The 18,760-nt window shown below is 39.3% G+C and overlaps 1 protein-coding gene across 1 annotated transcript in view; it reads left to right on the top strand.

The window, feature by feature from the left end:
• Window positions 1-415: 415 nt before the first annotated feature.
• LOC122555641 (IgGFc-binding protein-like) overlaps window positions 416-18,760 on the top strand; it is a 128,899-nt gene continuing 110,554 nt past the window's right edge. The window contains exons 1-5 of the mRNA XM_087993366.1: window positions 416-541; window positions 7,025-7,080; window positions 11,274-11,423; window positions 14,313-14,575; window positions 17,077-17,164. Of these exons, the coding sequence (XP_087849492.1) occupies window positions 468-541; window positions 7,025-7,080; window positions 11,274-11,423; window positions 14,313-14,575; window positions 17,077-17,164 (631 nt within the window). The 5' untranslated portion in view covers window positions 416-467. The remainder of the gene's footprint in view (window positions 542-7,024; window positions 7,081-11,273; window positions 11,424-14,312; window positions 14,576-17,076; window positions 17,165-18,760) is intronic.

Here is an 18,760-nt window from a genome sequence, read left to right as displayed (position 1 = left end):
CCCTTAACCAACATCACTAAGCCTGATTATCTGCAAAATCATGATTTGTGAGATCTTGCTGTACACAAATTGTCTGTTGTGTTTCCTGTGTCACTTTAAAAGTATTTCAATGCTTGAGATCATGGAAGTTGCTAAAGAAATGCTGTCTTTCAGGAAAGCATTAAACAGCAGAGTTAGGAAAGCTTTAATCATTGTGATATGTAAGAGTGCATTGGGTAAACTGCACCCCAAGCACAGTGAAACTCTTTCTGAAGCATTTGCATATGATTCATTGCTAGTTAGCACATCAATTCTTAGATACGATGCTCATAAATTGATTAGTAACTGAGGGCTTTCCAAGTTTTATTGCCATTTGATCTGTTGCTACTATATATTCAGCAAGCCCAGCAAAGAGAATCATTCCCAGAGCAAAGGAAAAGCAGTCAGCTATGAAACCACATGCCTCGATCTGATTATAACTATTCAAAATGGCACGCTTCATGTTTCTAGTGCCAATTATAGTTCAGCTGCTGTTTCTGCAAGTCGTAACATCACAGAAAAGGTAGGTTGCCTCTTCATTAGCTGTTTCATTGACAGGCAATGATATGAAATACCATTCATGCCTGAGGGAAGTCAAAACAGGGTAGTGGATGGAGCAGACAGGTTGAGGGTGGAATGGATAGAGGTTGGGATGGGGGCTAGGGATGAAGAAGTGGAGTTCATCACAGGCAGGTCTAATCACATCATTCCCTGATGAACACTTTTCATTTTGGGGCAATTGGACTGTGACCTCCAAAGGCGCAAATCCTCTCTGAATTTGTTCTCCTGATTATGGAGATCTATGCCTTTGAAAGAAAGAGTTTCACAGTCTGGTAGGGAGCTTAAGATTGCCTGGTTTCTATTCTTCTTCAGCCTGGTGAGAAATTCTGATAGTTGGAGGGGAAGAGTTTTCCACCTTCTCTCCCTTGCTCCAAAGATGATTTTAGACATATCAAACAATGCCAGAACCCACCTCTCTGCTCTACAGTATTGTGCTAGGATTAATTCCTGGTGGGAGTGCAGCTCACTAAATAATCCTCTCTCTGTAATGGCAGTGTGAATTATCTTAACCAATTTACTCCACCGCCACTGCCGTTGTTTAATATATTAAACAATTGATTTTCTGCATGATACTATTAGTCTTTAAAGTGTCACTGACTCACAGACTGGTTGTGTACCAGAACGTAGAGCTTATGACTCCCTACTCTTCTCTGTCAAGGCACTAAAATCTCCAGCCAGAAAGAAAATTTCAAAGGCGAAATTTCACTTCTGACTCAGAGTTCAGCCATCCATTTTACCTCCTGCTACGTTTTCCTTATCAGTGAAGGTTAAACTTTAGTTCCTTCACTCAGAGTACAATGACAGTTTCTCCTTAGTCAAAAGGCAATTACCAGTTCCAAAATTGGAATGCACATTTCAGGAGAGTTGCCTAATACTCTTTATCACCTCAGTGTTTTATAATATATTCAATCAATGCAATGGACAAGTGTTAAGTGTGAATTTACCAATAAAAGGTACAGGTTTAATGGACAGGACCTATTTATGGAACACTGATGGAAGTCCAGAGTCTGGTTATTCTATACTTGTATTGAAAGGTCTCATTTCTAAAAATATTTTGTTAAATCTTCCAAATGTACCAAAAGATAGAAACCTATAGACGCAGAATTTACAGTTAGTTGAATGTATGTTCTGCTCTATTAGAGGCTTTGTTCAATGCTTTAGGAACCATACACCCAAAGTCAAGTGGATGCCTCATAGCAAATCCTTTTGTGTTTTGTTATTATATTGTACTCACTTCCCTCAGAGATAAAGTTAAAAATCACACAACACCAGGTTATAGTCCAACAGGATTTATTTCGAGGCACTAGCTTTCTAAGTGTTGTTTCTTCATCAGGATTTGGACTGGGGTGTACAAAGTTAAAAATCACACAACACCAGGTTATAGTCCAACAGGTTTAATTGGAAGTACACTAGCTTTCGGAGCGATGCTCCTTCATCAGGTGATAGTGGAGGGCTCAATCCTAACACAGAATTTATAGCAAAAATTTTCATGAAAGAAGTCAAACTATCACTGTATTCTAACAGATGAAAGGCTTAACAGACAATCAATTTTTCAACGTATAATTTCAGTTACATCACACTGTAAATTTTTGCTATAAATTCTGTGTTAGGATTGAGCCCTCCACAATCACCTGATGAAGGAGTGTCACTCTGAAAGCTAGTGTGCTTCCAATTAAACCTGTTGGACTATAACCTGGTGTTGTGTGATTTTTAACTTTCTTCACCAGGTGGTTGTGGAGCAGAATCATAAGTCACAGAATTTATAGTAACAGGATTGTAGTGTCATGGAATGTAATATTAAACAAATTTAGTTTAAGTCTTTCATCTTTTAGAATGATAATGTTAGTTTCAGTTCCTTTATATGTAAATTGCAGAACTTTTTTAAAGTTACATTTTCTGTTAAGACAGCTTTAACAATCGGTGCCATCTCAGCTTAGATGAAATACTATTAGTCTTCAACGTGTCACTGACTCACAGACTGGTACCATAATCTAGAGTTTATGACTCCCCATTCTTCCCTATCAAGGCACTAAAATCACCAGCCAGAAAGAGAAAATTTGCAAGGTGAAATTTCACTTCTGACTCAGTAGGGCCTTCAATTTAGTTCCTGATGAAGAAGCAGCACTTCGAAAGTTAGTGCTTCCAAATAAACCTGTTCGACTATAACCTGGTGTTGTGTGATTTGTAACTTTGTCCATCCTAGTCCAACACAGGCACCTCCAAATCATGACTTCCCTCAGAGAGGGCTGAAAGATTAACTTATTCAAAGCTGAGTTAGATATTTTTGACAGTGAGGGAATTGATAGTTATGGGGGTGCAAACTGAAAAGTAGAGTTGAGACCACAATCAGATCAATCATAATCATATATAATGGCAGAGCAGATTGATGGGCTGAATGGCCATCCCCTTACAATAAAATCCAATATTCCCATTATTTATCAAACAATACAATGACGATGATTTGCACATTATCATCTGTACTACTAGCACTGAAACACGGTTGAATGTTTAATACTGTAAAGGTTCTCTCAAGGATAAGTTGTTAAGCATTCTGTTTTCATTAGATAGACTTCTTTACAAAATTGGGTTGCCAGTTGTGTCAGGAATGTGCTGAAAGGAGTGAGAATTGGGAAGAACAGGTTACTTTGGACTTCTGATTCCCAAGTTTCTAGATCATTGGCTTCTTTTTTCTCATCTCACAATGGGTCTGTAATCAATATATTAATACAGATTTGAATCATAGAATCCCACAGTGAGAAAACAGACCCTTCAGCACAACAAGTCCACACTGACCCTTCAAAGAGTAACCCATTGAGACTCATTACCTACCCTATTACTCTACATTTATCTTGACTAACTCACCTAACTACATATCCCTGACACACCTGGCAATTTAGCTCGGCCAATTCGCCTAACCTGCACATCTTTGGATTGTGGAGAAAACTGGAGCACCTGGAGACACATGGAGAATGTGCCAACTTCACACTGACTGTGGTCTGAGGCTGGAATCGAGCCCGTGTCCCTGGTGCTGTGAGGCAGCAATGCTAACCACTGAGCCACTGTACTGCCCTAATCACAGTTGATCAATGTGATTAATCAGAAATACCACTATTTTTATATTATGTTAAAAATCACACAACCTCAGTTTAGAGTCTAACAGGTTTACTTGGAAGTACAAGCCCTCGGAGCATTGCTCCTTTGTCAGGTAGTGAGTGCACCAAAACCTTGTACTTCCAAATAAACCTGTTGGACTACAACGTGATGTTGTGTGATTTTTAACTTTGTCCACTCCAGGAGAAAGTGAGGCTGAAGATTAGAGTTGACCTGACCTGCTGTGCTTTTCCAGCACCAGACTTTCAACTTTGTCCACCCCAGTCTAACACCGACACCTTCACATCATTTGTATTATGCGACAACTCAAATAATAAGGTGAACTAACTGGATATTGACCTTGTTATCTTTTGGCGTTCCTACGTCTGCTATCACAAAGTTCTGGGTTCAAGATTCCCCTGAGGTGTGAGCTCAAAAATGAAAGCTGATGATGCAGTTCAGTTTTGAGAGATTACTACATTGTTGGAGATGCCATTTCTTTTGGGAGAGACATTGAAACTGAGACCCTCCGCCTGTCTACTCAAGTGGATGTAAAAGAATTCATGGTCACTGCTTCTCAGAAGAACAGGAGAGTTCTTCACTCTCAGTATCTTGGCCAATATTTATCCCTGAGGGAACATTACAAAACAAAAGGTTATCTGGTGATTGCCAATTTGCTATTTGTCAGATGCTATAAACATATTACACTTCAAAAGTACTTGATTGGCAAGTTTTGAGAAGTCTAATTGCCATGAACAAAATATATGAATGCAAATCTTCTTGCTTTCTACAATAATGAGCTAAACGGAATGGCCAGGTTTTCAGCTCTTTATCAGGATGGAGAAACGAGTACAATATTTATTCTCAATATTCTTTGGACATTGAAGAAGGGAATAAAAGGACATGTGAAATTTGTTAAACAATTCAGAAATGAATCAATAGTTTTAGTGGATATTTTTTTAAAAATTAGAAAGGCTAGCCAGAAACTAAAATATATCACAAAAAGCTGAGACAGTTGGAGTGTAAAGAGGAAATGCAGCAACAAGCAATATTTAAATATACAGATTATTATAAGGAATATGAAAAAAATGATTAAAACATAGAAATATCAAATGGATAATGTACAGCTGGACAAACCGGGGGAAATGTCAAATTACAAAACAAACATAAAAAAGAAAAAAAAATTAGTTACAGAGAAAAACAAAACTCTAAATAATGTATTGGGCCATTTTCTAGTGTAGAAATAGGTGAGGATTAAAGACAACTACAAAACACAAAGCAGTTCAAAAATAACAGACTAAGTATCATACAGTACAGGAGGAGGCTATTATGGTAATCATGTCATTGTTGAACCTTTGAAAGAAATTTCCAATTTGACTCACTCTCCTTTCTAACTCACTGTCGCCCGAGAGATTTCTCCAACTCTGTTTTGCCTTAGAGAGCTATCATTGAATCTGCTCCCATCATACTTTTGTGCAGCACATCCTGACAATAACTTGTGATGTAAATGCTTTTCTCATGTTTTCTCTGGTTCTTTTCCCAATTTCTCATTCTTTCTCACCTCATTCTTCTGCAGTTGTGCATAAGTTTCCACATTCCAAATGTTTTGTATCCACTTGTGCGTAGTTAATGGTTGTAATACAGCAGCCAATTCACACACACAGTAAGTGCCCTCAAACAACAATGAAATTAATGACAAGTTTATTTGGCTTTTGTTGTTGGTTGGGAGATAAATGTTGACCCTTACACAGGACTCTTCTTCAGAAGAATGGCAGGGATTTTATTTTACCAACAGTTCAGAAGAGTATTGAATTCACATCTTACTGAAACATAGCATGTTTAACAGTGAAGTATACCTTCAATACTGTACTCCATGTACTGATGTGATGGTGAGGAGGATAAATATTGTGGCAAATTGGCCCTGGAGAGAAACTCACCCCATTATCTCCATTTTATCATTTAGCTGCTGAGTGCAAAGATAACATATTGGCATGGGTAGAGGATTGATTAGCTATCAGCTCTCTTACCAGACCATAAGACTGGGAGACAACAGTGGAGGTTTAACCTGATGGTCTCCACATTTCAGACAAGGGGAGAGGTTGAGAAGGAGACTCCTTCATAGTAACCTAAGCCAGTGCAGGAATTGAACCCACATTATTGGCATCACACTGCATCACAAACCAGCCATTTAGCCAAGCTAACTGACCCCCTATCAGGCAGTAGGGACTGGGTGTAAATGGTTTACAAGCTATAGCAAGTGGTGTGCCACAGTGATCAGTGCTCGGGCCTTCAAGTTTTACAATTTGTATAAATGACTTGAATAAAGAAACCAAAGGGCTGGTTGCTAAATTTGTTGATGATACGAAGATATATAGGAAAGTAAATTTTGAGGAGACATAAGAAGGCTACATAGGATTATAGATAGGTTAAGCGAGTAGGCAAAAATCTGGTAAAAGGTGTACAATATAGGAAGGTGTAAAATTTTGATAGGCAGAATTTAAAAATACTAAATGGTGAGAGGTTGTAGAGCTGTGAGATGCAGAGAGATCTGGGTGTTCTAATGCATGAAAATCAAAACGGACAGCAAGTAATTAGGAAATGGGTCTCCATATTTAATGAAGGATGTAAAAGCACTGGAAAAAATTCAACAACATTTATAGACTAATACCTGGAATGTGTAGATTATGTCATGAGGAAAGTTAAGACAGGCTAGGCTTATATCTGCTAGCATTTAGAAGACTAAGGAGCAAATTGATTGAAACATATAAGATTGTGAAGGATCATAACAGAACGGGTGTGCAGAGGATGTTTCCTCATGGCAAAATCTAAAGCTATGGGTAACTGTAAAAATATAGGCATCACTCATTTCAGAGAGAGATGGGAAAGTGTTTCTCACAGAAGATTGTGAGTCTTTGCAACTCTCTTCCTCAAAAAGAGAGGTGGAAGAAGAGTCTTTGAATATTTTTTAGGTAGAGATTTAAAGATCCTTGATAAGGAAGGGGGTGAAAGTTGTCAGGGGTAGGCAGGTATGTAGAGTAATCAGGTCAGGTATGATTTTATTGAATGATGGAGAAGGCTCTTGGGTCATGTGGTCTTCCTCTGCTCTTAACTTATTATGTTCATATAAAAGAGGAATTGCGAGGAAAACAGCCAGTACAGTCATAATGGGCTGATCCATCTGTTTTTGAGCTGCACATTCCATGCTCTTTTTGATATAAATAGTCCAACATGGAGGGGAAGGTTAAAGAACATGTACAAAAATCATACTTTGATTTTTAATTGTTATGATTCATGTAAAATTTTAAACATTTTAATATTGCAATATTTATATGTCTTTTTTTTTAAAAAAACACAGCAGGAAAGTCCTATCACACTCAGAAAGGAGGGTAAACATTTGGATCCCAGACGCAGGTATGTTCTGCTTAAACAGTAGGAGTTGGGGTGGGGAGAAGGATAACCCATTGTTTATGTTCATTGAGATGAGGAATGGTTTTGCTGGAAATCATTGCATATGTTCTAAACCAGACAGCTAGACAATGAAGGATAGAACTAGAGCCAATCTTTGCAAGCTTTTCTTTAGTTGTATATTACAAACCACCTGATGAAGCAGCAGCGCTCTCAAAGCCAGTGCTTCCAAAATAAACTTGTTGGACTATAACCTGGTGTTGTGTGATTTTTAACTTTGTACACCCCAAACCAACACCTGCACCTCCAAGTCATTACAAACATGCACCTCCTAAACAACAGACTCTGGTTTCACTCAGCTCCTTTGCTGAGGTTAGCTTTCAAATTCAAACGTATTAACTGAATTTACATTTTGCAGTGATGGGATTTGAACTCCTGTCTCTGGAGCATGACCCTGGGCCTCTGAATTAATATTTCAATGACTTTATCATCACAGCACTGTCTCACCTATTTTGACTATGTGGTAAACCTTGAATCGAACTTTGATAAAACTTCATAAGCATGAGAAAAAGAATTTAAACAATTGAGGCTTTATTCTCAACAGTAACTGAGGATAAGGAGCAAGTTTGTAGTCTGATGTTCCCCCTCACTCTGTCTGGTCCAAAGCTAGCCCTTTTCAATTTCTGGGTCTTTGTTAAATTTACCAGACTGAGACCCACTCCAACATAGGGTCTGTGTCTGTAATTCAAGCAGGAGGCAAGTTAGCAACAGTGACCGCAGATATGTTTGTCTGGGGCTACCAATCGAAAAGGTCACTGATGTGTAACTAAGATCCTATTCAGAAACAAATTGAGAACCAGATCAAGAGGTTTTCATGCAGTTTGCAAAAGAAGCAAATGCAAGCAAGGTGGGAAAATTATTTTTCACATAGCATGTCGTTAGGGTCTGAAATGCACTGCCTGAAAATGTAATAAGGGCAGGTTCCACTGAAGTATTCAAAGGTGCACTTGAGGATTATTTAAATAGAAGCAAGGTGCAGGATTGTGGGAAAGGCGAGGCAATGGCAATAAGTTAAACTGCTGAGAGAGTGAGCTCAGTCATAATGGGCCAAATGGCCTCCTTCTGTCTCATAATTTGGCAATTCTGTGAAGTGTTTTTTCATAGAGAGCAGAAGCAGGAGCGATTACTTCTGTTGAAGAGTGTCAGGATTTTCTATTTCCTTCTGGGGCCACAAGGGACATTCCTATTCCTCCTGGCTCAGAGAAAAGTAATAAAGTAATCAATAAAGAATAATTTACACTTCTGGCATTCCCTGGTGACTGCATCTTATCTCAAAGTCCACCAGCCAGCATAGGTTAATAATACTTCAAGAGACCCACCTATCTGAATCATGAGGACATTGCACCCAGCACACAAGGCCAAAATCACGGAATGTGTAAGCCAACACAAAAGAAGTAACCCTTTCTCACCAAACCACCCATCGCAGATATGTTTGTCTGGGGCAGCATTGATAGAAGTAATCAGTGTACAATAACCTTGTGAAGATCAGAATTGTTAAAACAGTAACACAACACCCCTACTCCAAGTCAGAAATTTTTGTTGGTTTTTATTCCTCTGATTGAAATTATTTTGCTTTTCTCATTGGATATCTCCACAGAAAATGCAAAGGAATGAAATGGATTAGCTAAAATATGAGTTTTATAAACAGCATAATAATGTTGATTGGGTCTTCTTGGATTGAGACTGAGGCACATTATCATTGCAGTATCAATCGAGCTTTATTCTGCGTCAAGCCAATATTATACTGTGCACAGGGTGCTTCAAATTGAACATAAGTTGACTGTATAAATATTTGATTATTTAATTGTATTCAATGTTTGGGCTTTAACAGGGGAATCACTTTTGCTCCTACATATAGGAGCAAACGTCCAGGTCCATCAGGCACCGTTAGGACTTGAGTGCATTCTGACATGCCACACCAAATTCTAATTCAATTTTCATAAACTTAATTTGAGGATTTGCTATTTGTTACCCCTTTAAGGAACTGCCACTTATTAATTAATGTTAATTTGGTTGAATTTGCTTTGAAAGAATATCTTGGAGGGGTCTTATGGTATACTGGTACTGCCCCTACCTGTAAGCTGGAAGTGTGTGTTCAAGTTCCACCTACTCTAAAGGTGTGTAGTAACATCGTTCAATAGGTAGATTAGGAAACTATATGAAAGATTATATAGGACCAGACTGAAATCAGAAGACTCTGGATTAGTGGTGCTGGAAAAGCACAGCAGTTCAGGCAGCATCTGAGGAACAGTAAAATTGATGTTTCGGGCAAAAGCCCTTCATCAGGAATACAGGCAGAGTGCCTGAAGGGTGGAGAGATAAATGAGAGGAGGGTGGGGGTGGGGAAAAAGTAGCGTAGAGTAGGAAATGACCTGGGAGTTGCAGTGGGAGAGGGACTCCCTGAGAGTCAGAAGACTATTGGATTAGGAGGTGCATGTTTATATATTATAACTTAGTTACCCATCGGTGACCATTTCCATTGGTAGCCAGTTTTTTTCAATAATTGGCCTCCTGCTTGACTTGCAGACATGGACACTGTGTTGGGTGGGTCTCAATCCTGATAAATTTAACAAAGACCCAGAAATTGAAAAGGGCTAGCTTTGGACCAGACAGAGTGAAGGTGAACATCAGACTACAAACTTGTTCCTTATCCTCAGTTACTGTTGAGAATAAAGCCTCAATTGTTTAATTTCTTTCTCTCGTGCTTGTGAAGTTTTATCAAAGTTTGATTCAAGGTTTACCACATAGACAAAATAGGTGAGACACTGCTGTGGTGATAAAGTCATTGAAATATTAATTTGGAGGCCTAGGCTCATGCTCCAGAGACATGGGTTCAAATCCCATCACTGCAGAATATAAATTCAGCAAATTCAACATTTGAATTTGAAAGCTAACCTGTAAAAACCCATCTGGTTCTCTCAACCCTTCAGGAAAGAAACTTATAATTTGTATTGGCCAAGATCTGACTTCAGATCCAAATTAGAAGAAAAAAAAGTATGTGGATGGTTAATAATCAAACAATCATCAGAGGACACGCTGACAACTGAGTGAAGGGAAGTCTTGTTTGAAAGGACACTGCAAGATTCCTCTAGAAAGCTTGGGTGAAGAGACACTGCTAAAGTTGGGAGGAGTTTTAGATACTAAGAATGCATTTCTGCTGAAATTGCAACAAATCTATAAATTTAGTGCAGCTTTCGTTTCTGAGAGTTTGTGTGAAAGTTAATCTTTAAGCTTGAGCCTGACATTGAATAAGTTTCAATTTGAGTTTCTATCTCCATAGTGAGTAGATCACATGGGTTTGTTTTGATAGATTTAATATTATTATGTTGAATCTGGAGGTCTTTTTGTGCCGCAGCATCACTACCTCTGAATTGGATCTCAGGGTCAACTCTTATGCCAGGACTTGTTGGCCATGGAAGAAATGTTCATGGTACAGTTCAATGGGTTCAATATCCAGTCCAGTAACCTCCTACCACTTCCATTACTCTTCAAAGGATGACACGTGTGTGTGAATATACACTAACAAAAGTAGACCTTGTAGTAGATCCAATTCCCCTCCTGGATGACTCCATTTTACCATTGAAGGAGACAGTATCAATGCAAATGGAGAGTATTCCATCACTATCTAGACTTGTATCATGTAGATTATAGACTGTGTTTGCGAAGTCAGAGAATGAGTTCCTCTCTGTAGAATTCCCAGGTTACGATCTCCTTTTATAGCCACAGTATATATTTTTATACATGTTAAAAATAGGGCAAACTAAAGGTGATTCTTTCCTGCAAGTTTGCCCACAAGTTACACTCCATATCATACTGGCTGTTCTTTCACTGTCGCTGGGTTAAACTTTTACTACTCCCTCCCTCAAACCACAGTGAGTGTCCTTGCAGCCCATAGGCTGCAGCAGTTCAAGAAAGTACTCACTTCTGCAGGGCAATTAGACATGGGCAATAAATGTTGGCCTGGTCAGCGACGGCCATGACTTTAAAAAACAGGTACTGCTAGACTTGAACAAGTGTTTTCAGGGCCTTTTCTGTTCTTGTGTATCTCAAAAAATTGTTGTTCTTCCTCCAGTTGCTATTTGTCAGTCTGTGAAAAAGCTAAAAAATAAAAATTGTCCATTTTGATATTTTTATTCCAGACTACATCACAAGATGTGATTTCAACAACAACTCAAGACCATTTTGTGACTGGATCCAAACTTGCAAGGGTGACAGTGGAAACTGGATAAGGAACAAGCATGCTACACCCACACTGGGAACAGGTCCAAATGGAGACTATCCGAATGGAGGTGAGATTTCTCAAAATTGAGATTTGGTTGAAGCCCCAAGTTTTGGAGTTCCTTCCTTTAAAATTTCCATTTCTCAGCGTCCCTTTTCCAATTAAAAAGCCCCTTAAACCCAACAACTTTAACCAAGCTTTCAGTTAGCCATCCTAAAATCTTCTTTGGTATCTCAGCATTAAAATTTATTTAATAACTGCTAGTTGGAATATTTCACTAGGATGACAGCACGATATAAATGCAAGTTACGTCTGTTAGTTTTAGCAATATGTGTGAACTTATCATCTGAAATATTATCAGTGAAAAGCATAAAGTTATATTTTATTGAATCTAAAAAAAACTATTTTGTACAATTTTATTAGCCAAGCCATGCTTTTCTTTAAAAATGCGTTATTTCATAGGATGTGGTATCCACTCACATGGCAAGGCCAGCATTTTGGATTCATCCCCAATTACCTTCTGAATTTGCCTTGGAATAGTTTACTTGGCCATTTCAGAGGGCAATTAAGAGTCAGCCATATTACTACTGGTCTGAGGTCATCAATTGGCCAAATCCAGTAAGATTTCCTTCCATTCTTTCCCGGAAAATTGATGATGGCTTCATGACTATAACTGACTTTCAATTCCAGGTTTGACCTTTGGGCACAAGGTCACTAACAGGCAATTTGAAAAAAGGGACAAAAATAGAAATTGCTGGAAAAGCTCAGCAGGTCTGGCAGCATCTGTGGAGAGAAATCAGAGTTAATGTTTTAGATCGAGTGAGGAGAAAGTGAGGTCTTTAGATCGAGTGACCCTCAGAAGGGTTCCGAAAAGATTTTTGAGGATCTTGCCAGGGTTGGAGGGTTTGAGCTTAAGGGAGAGGCTGAATAGACTGGGTTATTTTCCCTGGAGTGTCAAAGGCTGAGGGGTGACGTTATAGACCATTTGTAAAAGCATGAGGGTCATAAATAGGGTGAATAGCCAAGGTATTTCCCTGAGGTGGGGGAGTCCAAAACTAGAGGGCAAAGGTTTAAGGTGTGAGGGGAAAGATATAAAAGGAACCTAACGGACAACTTTTTCACACAGAGAGTGGTGCGTGTATGGAATGAGCTGCCAGAGGAAGTGGTGGAGGCTGGTACGATTACCACATTTTAAAGGCATCTGGATCAGTAAATGAATAGGAAGAGTTTAGAGGGATATGGGCTAAATGCTGACAAATGGGACTAGATTTATGTAGGATATCTGGTCAGCATGGATGAGTTAGACTGAAGGGTCTGTCTCCATGCTGCATACCTCTATGACTCTATGACCCAAAACTCTAACTCTGCTTTCTCTCCACAGATGCTGCCGGACCTGCTGAGCTTTTCCAGCAACTTCTATTCTTGTCTCTGAATTACAGAATACGCAGGTCTTTCAGTTTTAATGTTAAAAAGGTTTTGAACATCACTTCCTTTTAACTTACTAAGAAACGGACTAGAAGGAAATGATTCTCTAAGTTTTCTGAAGCTATTTTCAGTGATTTAAAATCAGCTACTTATTGACAATGGATTGAGGATGTGATTTAACAACTGTTACTTTTATCTGACTTGTGTTAAGCAAATTGCACAAAGTTGCCCAACCAAAGCATCATTAAACATTTTGAAGCATTATTTTTTAAATTATGCTTCATAACACTGCTCAATTAAGTTGGCTCACAGCAGATTTTGGGTTTAATGATGTGTAAACTACTATAAGTGAAAATCAAGCAAAAGTGTTTCTCAAAACAAATGTAATTTTGTGCACAGTTAGATTGCCAAATCCACTCAAAATAGATACTGTATCCTTCCCAGTAGCCTATGGTATGTTACGCATTTTTCAAGTGGTGCTGAATCCTTTTCCATATAACTTCCTTCCATTTTATTTCTTAACTAGTACTTTATACAAGATGACAAAATCATCACATGAACTAGAAACTCATAGACTCAGGCTAATGGCCTTGGAGGCATGGGTTCAAAGTAGCTGATGATATTTAAATTCAGTAAGAAAACTTTTGAATTCTAGTTTTATTAATGATGACCATGAAATCTATAATTGAATATTGTAAAATAAAACCATCTGGTTCAGTTGTTCCCTTTAGGGGAAGAAATCTGCCATCCTTCTCTGGTCTGTAACTCTGGACCCACAATAATGTAGTTGACTTTTAAATGCAAAGGCCTAGCAAAACATTCAGTTCAAGGGCAACCAGGGATGGGCAAAAAAATGCTCACCCTGCCTATAATGCCCCCATTCCATGGAAGACCAACAAATAAAAAGAAAACACTTTGCACTGTCAGAGGTGCCGTCTTTCAGATGAGACATTAAACTGAGGCCCAGTCTGCTTCCTCAGGCATATTTTGACAAACCACAAGGAATTATCCTTGGTGTCTGTGTCAATACTTACCACTTAATTTGCCTCACTAAAACAGATCATCACTGTTGTTCTGACAGTGATAATGTCACGCATTTGCTGTTGTATTTTTACCTTGCGATAGTGAAACCCAAAGCTGCAGGTGATGACCTAGATCATCTTCAGCTCAGTGGATGAAGAGGAATAGTGGCCACCTTTCAGGAGCATTACATTGGCTGTAAAGAGACTTTGGCTAGATCTGAGGTTTAAAAAGGACACTACTGCAATGCAAGTCTTTCTTTCCTTCCTTTCATGATCTGAAAGATGGTGCCTCCAAACATGCAGTGTTCCCACAATGCTTGAGGTTTAAATCCTCAGTGTTAAGATTCAGAGGCAGGAGGGCAGCAGCATGTCAGTTTAGATCATAGACTCAAGTCAAAGAGTGGAGATAGACTCCAAGAGTTTCAGACTGAAAGGCAAGTTCACTGTGGAATTATGGTGCTCTGGTTAAAAGTTGTATTGAAACGTTTCTTTTTTGAATTGTTGTATATTAGATGGATTCTTCATTTATCAGGAAGCCAGCAATTTTGCTCCATCTGGATCCATTAGGTTGGAGAGTAAGGAGATCAGTGTGTCTGGGGAAATATGCATCGATTTTTGGTACCACATGATGGGATCAGAGGACCAAAATGAACTGAAGGTCTTGGTTACAGACTATGCAACTGAAAGAGAGGTGTGGAGTGAAAGAGGCAATCAGGGCTCCTCCTGGCTGTACACTTCAAGAACAGTTAATTTTCCAACAAAATCCAACATACAGGTCTGTAAAATGTGTCATTATAACCAGATTATATACTTGCACAAAGACATTACGACTTTTCCTTTGCAGTTTCACTGTGAAAATCTCACTAGTTCACATAAAAGAATCCACAGTCAGACCGCCAGCTCCCAGGATCTTCCATCACATTCCTTCTGAGCTGCTTATGGCTGAGAATAATACAAACATGTAACATAAGAACAAGGAGCAGGAATCAGCTATTCGGCCCCTCAAACCTATTCCACTATTCAATGAGACAATGGCTTAAATGGCTGCTGCTTCATGTCTACTTTCCTGCCTAACCCTCTATATCATAAGACCATAAGAACATAAGATATAGAAGCGAAGTCTGCCCTGCTATTCTCCTAGGTCATTGCAGATCTGATTAGCCTCAATTCTACTTTCCTGCCTTTTCCCCATAATCACTGATTCCCTGACTGATTATCTCAGCCTTGAATATATCTAACGACCTAGCCTCTACAGAAATGAATTATACAGATTTATGACATTCTGAAATAAAAAAATTCCTTATCTCTGTCTTAAATGTGCCCATTACTCTGAGATTATGTCCTCTGGTCTTCGATTCTTCCACAAGAAAAAACAACTTTTCTGTACCTACCCTGTAAAGGCCCCTAATTGTACGTTTCAATAAGGTCATCTCTTATATTTCTAAATTCCAAAGAGTACAGCCCCAATCTATTCAACCTGTCTTCATAAGAAATTCTCCTTTCTCAGGGTCAATGTAACTAAACTTCTTTTCACTGTCATATCAGTACATTTCTCTTGTATGAGGAGACTAAAACTCTTCATAGAATTATAGGTTGGTTTTACCAGTGCCTTGTATAGCTTTAGCAAAACTTCTCTATTTTTGTTCTCTATTCCCCTTTAAATAAAGGCCAACATTCCATTTGCCTTCCCAATTACCTGTTGAACTTGGAAGCTAGCCTTTTGTGATGCACGGACCAAGTCCCTCAGATCCCTTTGTGCTGCAGTATTTTCCCACTTAAATAATATTCAGCTCTGTCCAAATGCCAAACCTCACTTTTCCACCATCATGTTTCTTCTGCCATTCTTTTAAACTGTCTATGTCCATCTGTAGACTCTTGTGTCATCCTCAGTTCTTGCCTTCCCACTTATTTTGTGTCATTAGCAAACTTGTACATTCACTTTCCTCATTCAAGACATTAATATATGTAAATAATTCTGTCCCTAACACTGGTCCCCGTGACACACCACTAGTCACAGATTGTCACCTTAATCTTAACTCTGCCTTCTATTACTTAGCCAATCTTCTATTCATGCTAATATGCTACTCCAACCCCATGGGTTGTTATGTTATAAAATAATTTATTAAAAAGGGAAGCTAGTACTAAATATCATATTAAATAACCCTAGAATCCCTTGTCTGTTAAAACTCTATCCAAACGTACCTTGAATATATTCAATGAACCAGCCTCCATTATTTCCTGAGGAATAGTATTCCACTGAAGAACATGCCTCTGAGAAAAAGAAATCTTCATTTCTGTTGCAAACAGTAGCCCTGATGCTTTAAACTGTGACCTTTAGCTCGCTACTGTCCCACAAAGGAAACATACTCTAACTAATCAATTCTCAACCCCTTTGTTTCTGCACAACAATTAAACTCATCACAATGACAAAAATGATTTTGCATCTCCTTAATCTTTCTCACTCTGTAGATGCATAAGTTCATTCAGTTAGTTTCTCAACTATTCTTCTTGGCAAGGTTTATTTTATATTTCTTATCAACATTTATAAAATCATGAGGAGTATGGATAGGTTAAATAGCCAAGGCCTTTTTCCTTGGGTAGGGGAGTCCAAAACTAGAGGCATAGCTGTAAGGTGAAAGGGGAAAGATTTAAAAGGAACCTGAGAGCAACTTTTTCACACAGTGGGTGGTACGTGTATGGAATGTGCTGCCAGAGGAAGTGGTGGAGGCTGGTACAATTACAGAATTTAAAAGGCATCTGGATGGTTTCATGAATCGGAAAGATTTAGAGGGATATGGGCCAAATGCTGGCAAATGGGACAGATTAATTTAGGATATCTGGTCCTCATGGATGAGTTGGACCAAAGGTTCTGTTTCCATGTTGTACATCTCTATGACTCTATAAGGCTCCAAGTATGATTTCTAATCTTGTCCAGGATTGGTGACTACAATTCCCTTGGAAGACTGAGTACAGGATCAGATCTGCACTCAGATGTGATTCTCTACCATGCTAACATTGCAGGTGTTTTTTGCATACTCTCTGCTTCCTGTTATCCCTATGCGAGTTTACAATTTTCACAATTAATTTTGTTGAGGAATCTTAACAAATGCCATTCAGAAGGGGAACCAAAGAAATCTTAAATGGAAGGGAAAATGGATCTTGTTTGTTCAGGCAGTGATAGAGTACATTAGTGCTGAGCTAGCACTACACAATATGGATCATTTTTGTTGTGGATTCACAAATTGAATGGATTTTCAGTTTTTGTTAATATTATAGGTAATATTCGAGGCTGTTCGTGGACGCACTGAATATGGCGACACAGCGATTGATAATGTAGCTGTCAGACGTGGAAACTGCGACAGTGGTAAGATTTGAATAAAGGCTTTTACCCTCTACATGTGGATTTCTTTTTCTCCTGCTGCGGGCAATCTGCTCCCAAGGTCTTTCACAAGAGTATTCTCTATAGCTGACGGGGAACTTGTTCTTTCATTTTTCATCTCTCAAGTCATCTATATCTCCCCCCCCCCCACATATTAATACACTCTTGGTGGTTTATCATTATGCTTGACAGGTAACAGTGAATGCTGTGGGGTGCAAGTGAATCTGACCCTGTCCTCCTTCTGACATGTGTAGTACATAGTCAATTTAGATACACTGGGATCTCTATCTCATAACCCGTGCTCCTTTTTCACTTCGTTCCGCTACCTCTGCCCCTGACTAGCCACAGGTGTTTGTTGCAGTCCTACTGCCCTGGATTTGCGAATTTGGAGCAGGAGTTGGATCTGGGATCTTGCTGCATATCTCCACAGCAGTTGGGGACAAAGAATAAATTCTGGCCTTTCCAAGGTGGTGGTGGAGGGTTGTTTTTCAGACTGGAGGCCTGTGACCAGTGGAGTGTCACAAGAATTGGTGTTGGGTCCTCTACTTTTTGTCACTTGCATAAATGATTTGGATGCAAGCATAAGAGGTACAGTTAGTAAGTTTGCACATGACACCAAACTTGGAGGTGTAGTGGACAGCGAAGAGAGTTACCTCAGATTACAACAGGATCTTGACCAGATGGGCCAATGGGCTGAGAAGTGGCAGATGGAGTTTAATTCAGATAAATGCGAGATGCTGCATTTTGGTAAAGCAAAATCTTAGCAGGACTTATACACTTAATGGTAAGGTCCTAGGGAGTGTTGCTGAACAAAGAGACCTTGGAGTGCAGGTTCATAGCTCCTTGAAAATGGAGTCGCAGGTAGATAGGATAGTGAAGAAGGCACTTGGTATGCTTTCCTTTATTGGTCAGAGTATTGAGTACAGGAGTTGGGAGTTCATGTTGCGGCTATACAGGACATTGGTTAGGCCACTGTTGGAATATTGCGTGCAATTCTGGTCTCCTTCCTATTGGAAAGATGTTGTGAAACTTGAAACGGTCAGAAAAGATTTACAAGGATGTTGCCAGTTTTGGAGGATCTGAGCTACAGGGAGAGGCTGAACAGGCTGGGGCTGTTTTCCCTGGAGCGTTGGAGGCTGAGGGGTGACCTTATAGAGGTTTACAAAATTATGAGGGACATAGAGAGGATAAATAGACAAAGTCTTTTCCCTGGGGTCGGGGAGTCCCGAACTAGAGGGCATAGGTTTAGGGTAAGAGGAGAAAGATATAAAAGGGACCTAAGGGGCAACTTTTTCACGCAGAGGGTGGTATGTGTATGGTGGTGGATGCTGGTACAATTGCAACATTTAAGAGGCATTTGGGTGGGTATATGAATAGGAAGGGTTTGGAGGGATATGGGCCGGTTGCTGGCAGGTGGGACTAGATTGGGTTGGGATATCTGGTCGGCGTGGACAGATTGGACCGAAGGGTCTGTTTCCATGCTGTGCATCTCTATGACTCTATGACGTCCCAGTAGTGAACAAATTTGCAAAATACTTCGTCATAAAAGTTCTTCCCCCACAAAGCAAATCGGGCTTTGTC

This window comes from Chiloscyllium plagiosum, unplaced genomic scaffold (assembly GCF_037043375.1).
Source record: "Chiloscyllium plagiosum isolate Xiang-an unplaced genomic scaffold, Cpla_swu_hap1 HiC_scaffold_13, whole genome shotgun sequence".
Taxonomy (NCBI): domain Eukaryota; kingdom Metazoa; phylum Chordata; class Chondrichthyes; order Orectolobiformes; family Hemiscylliidae; genus Chiloscyllium; species Chiloscyllium plagiosum.
Note: the sequence above shows the minus strand (reverse complement) of the source record. Positions and strands in the feature narration are given on the sequence as shown.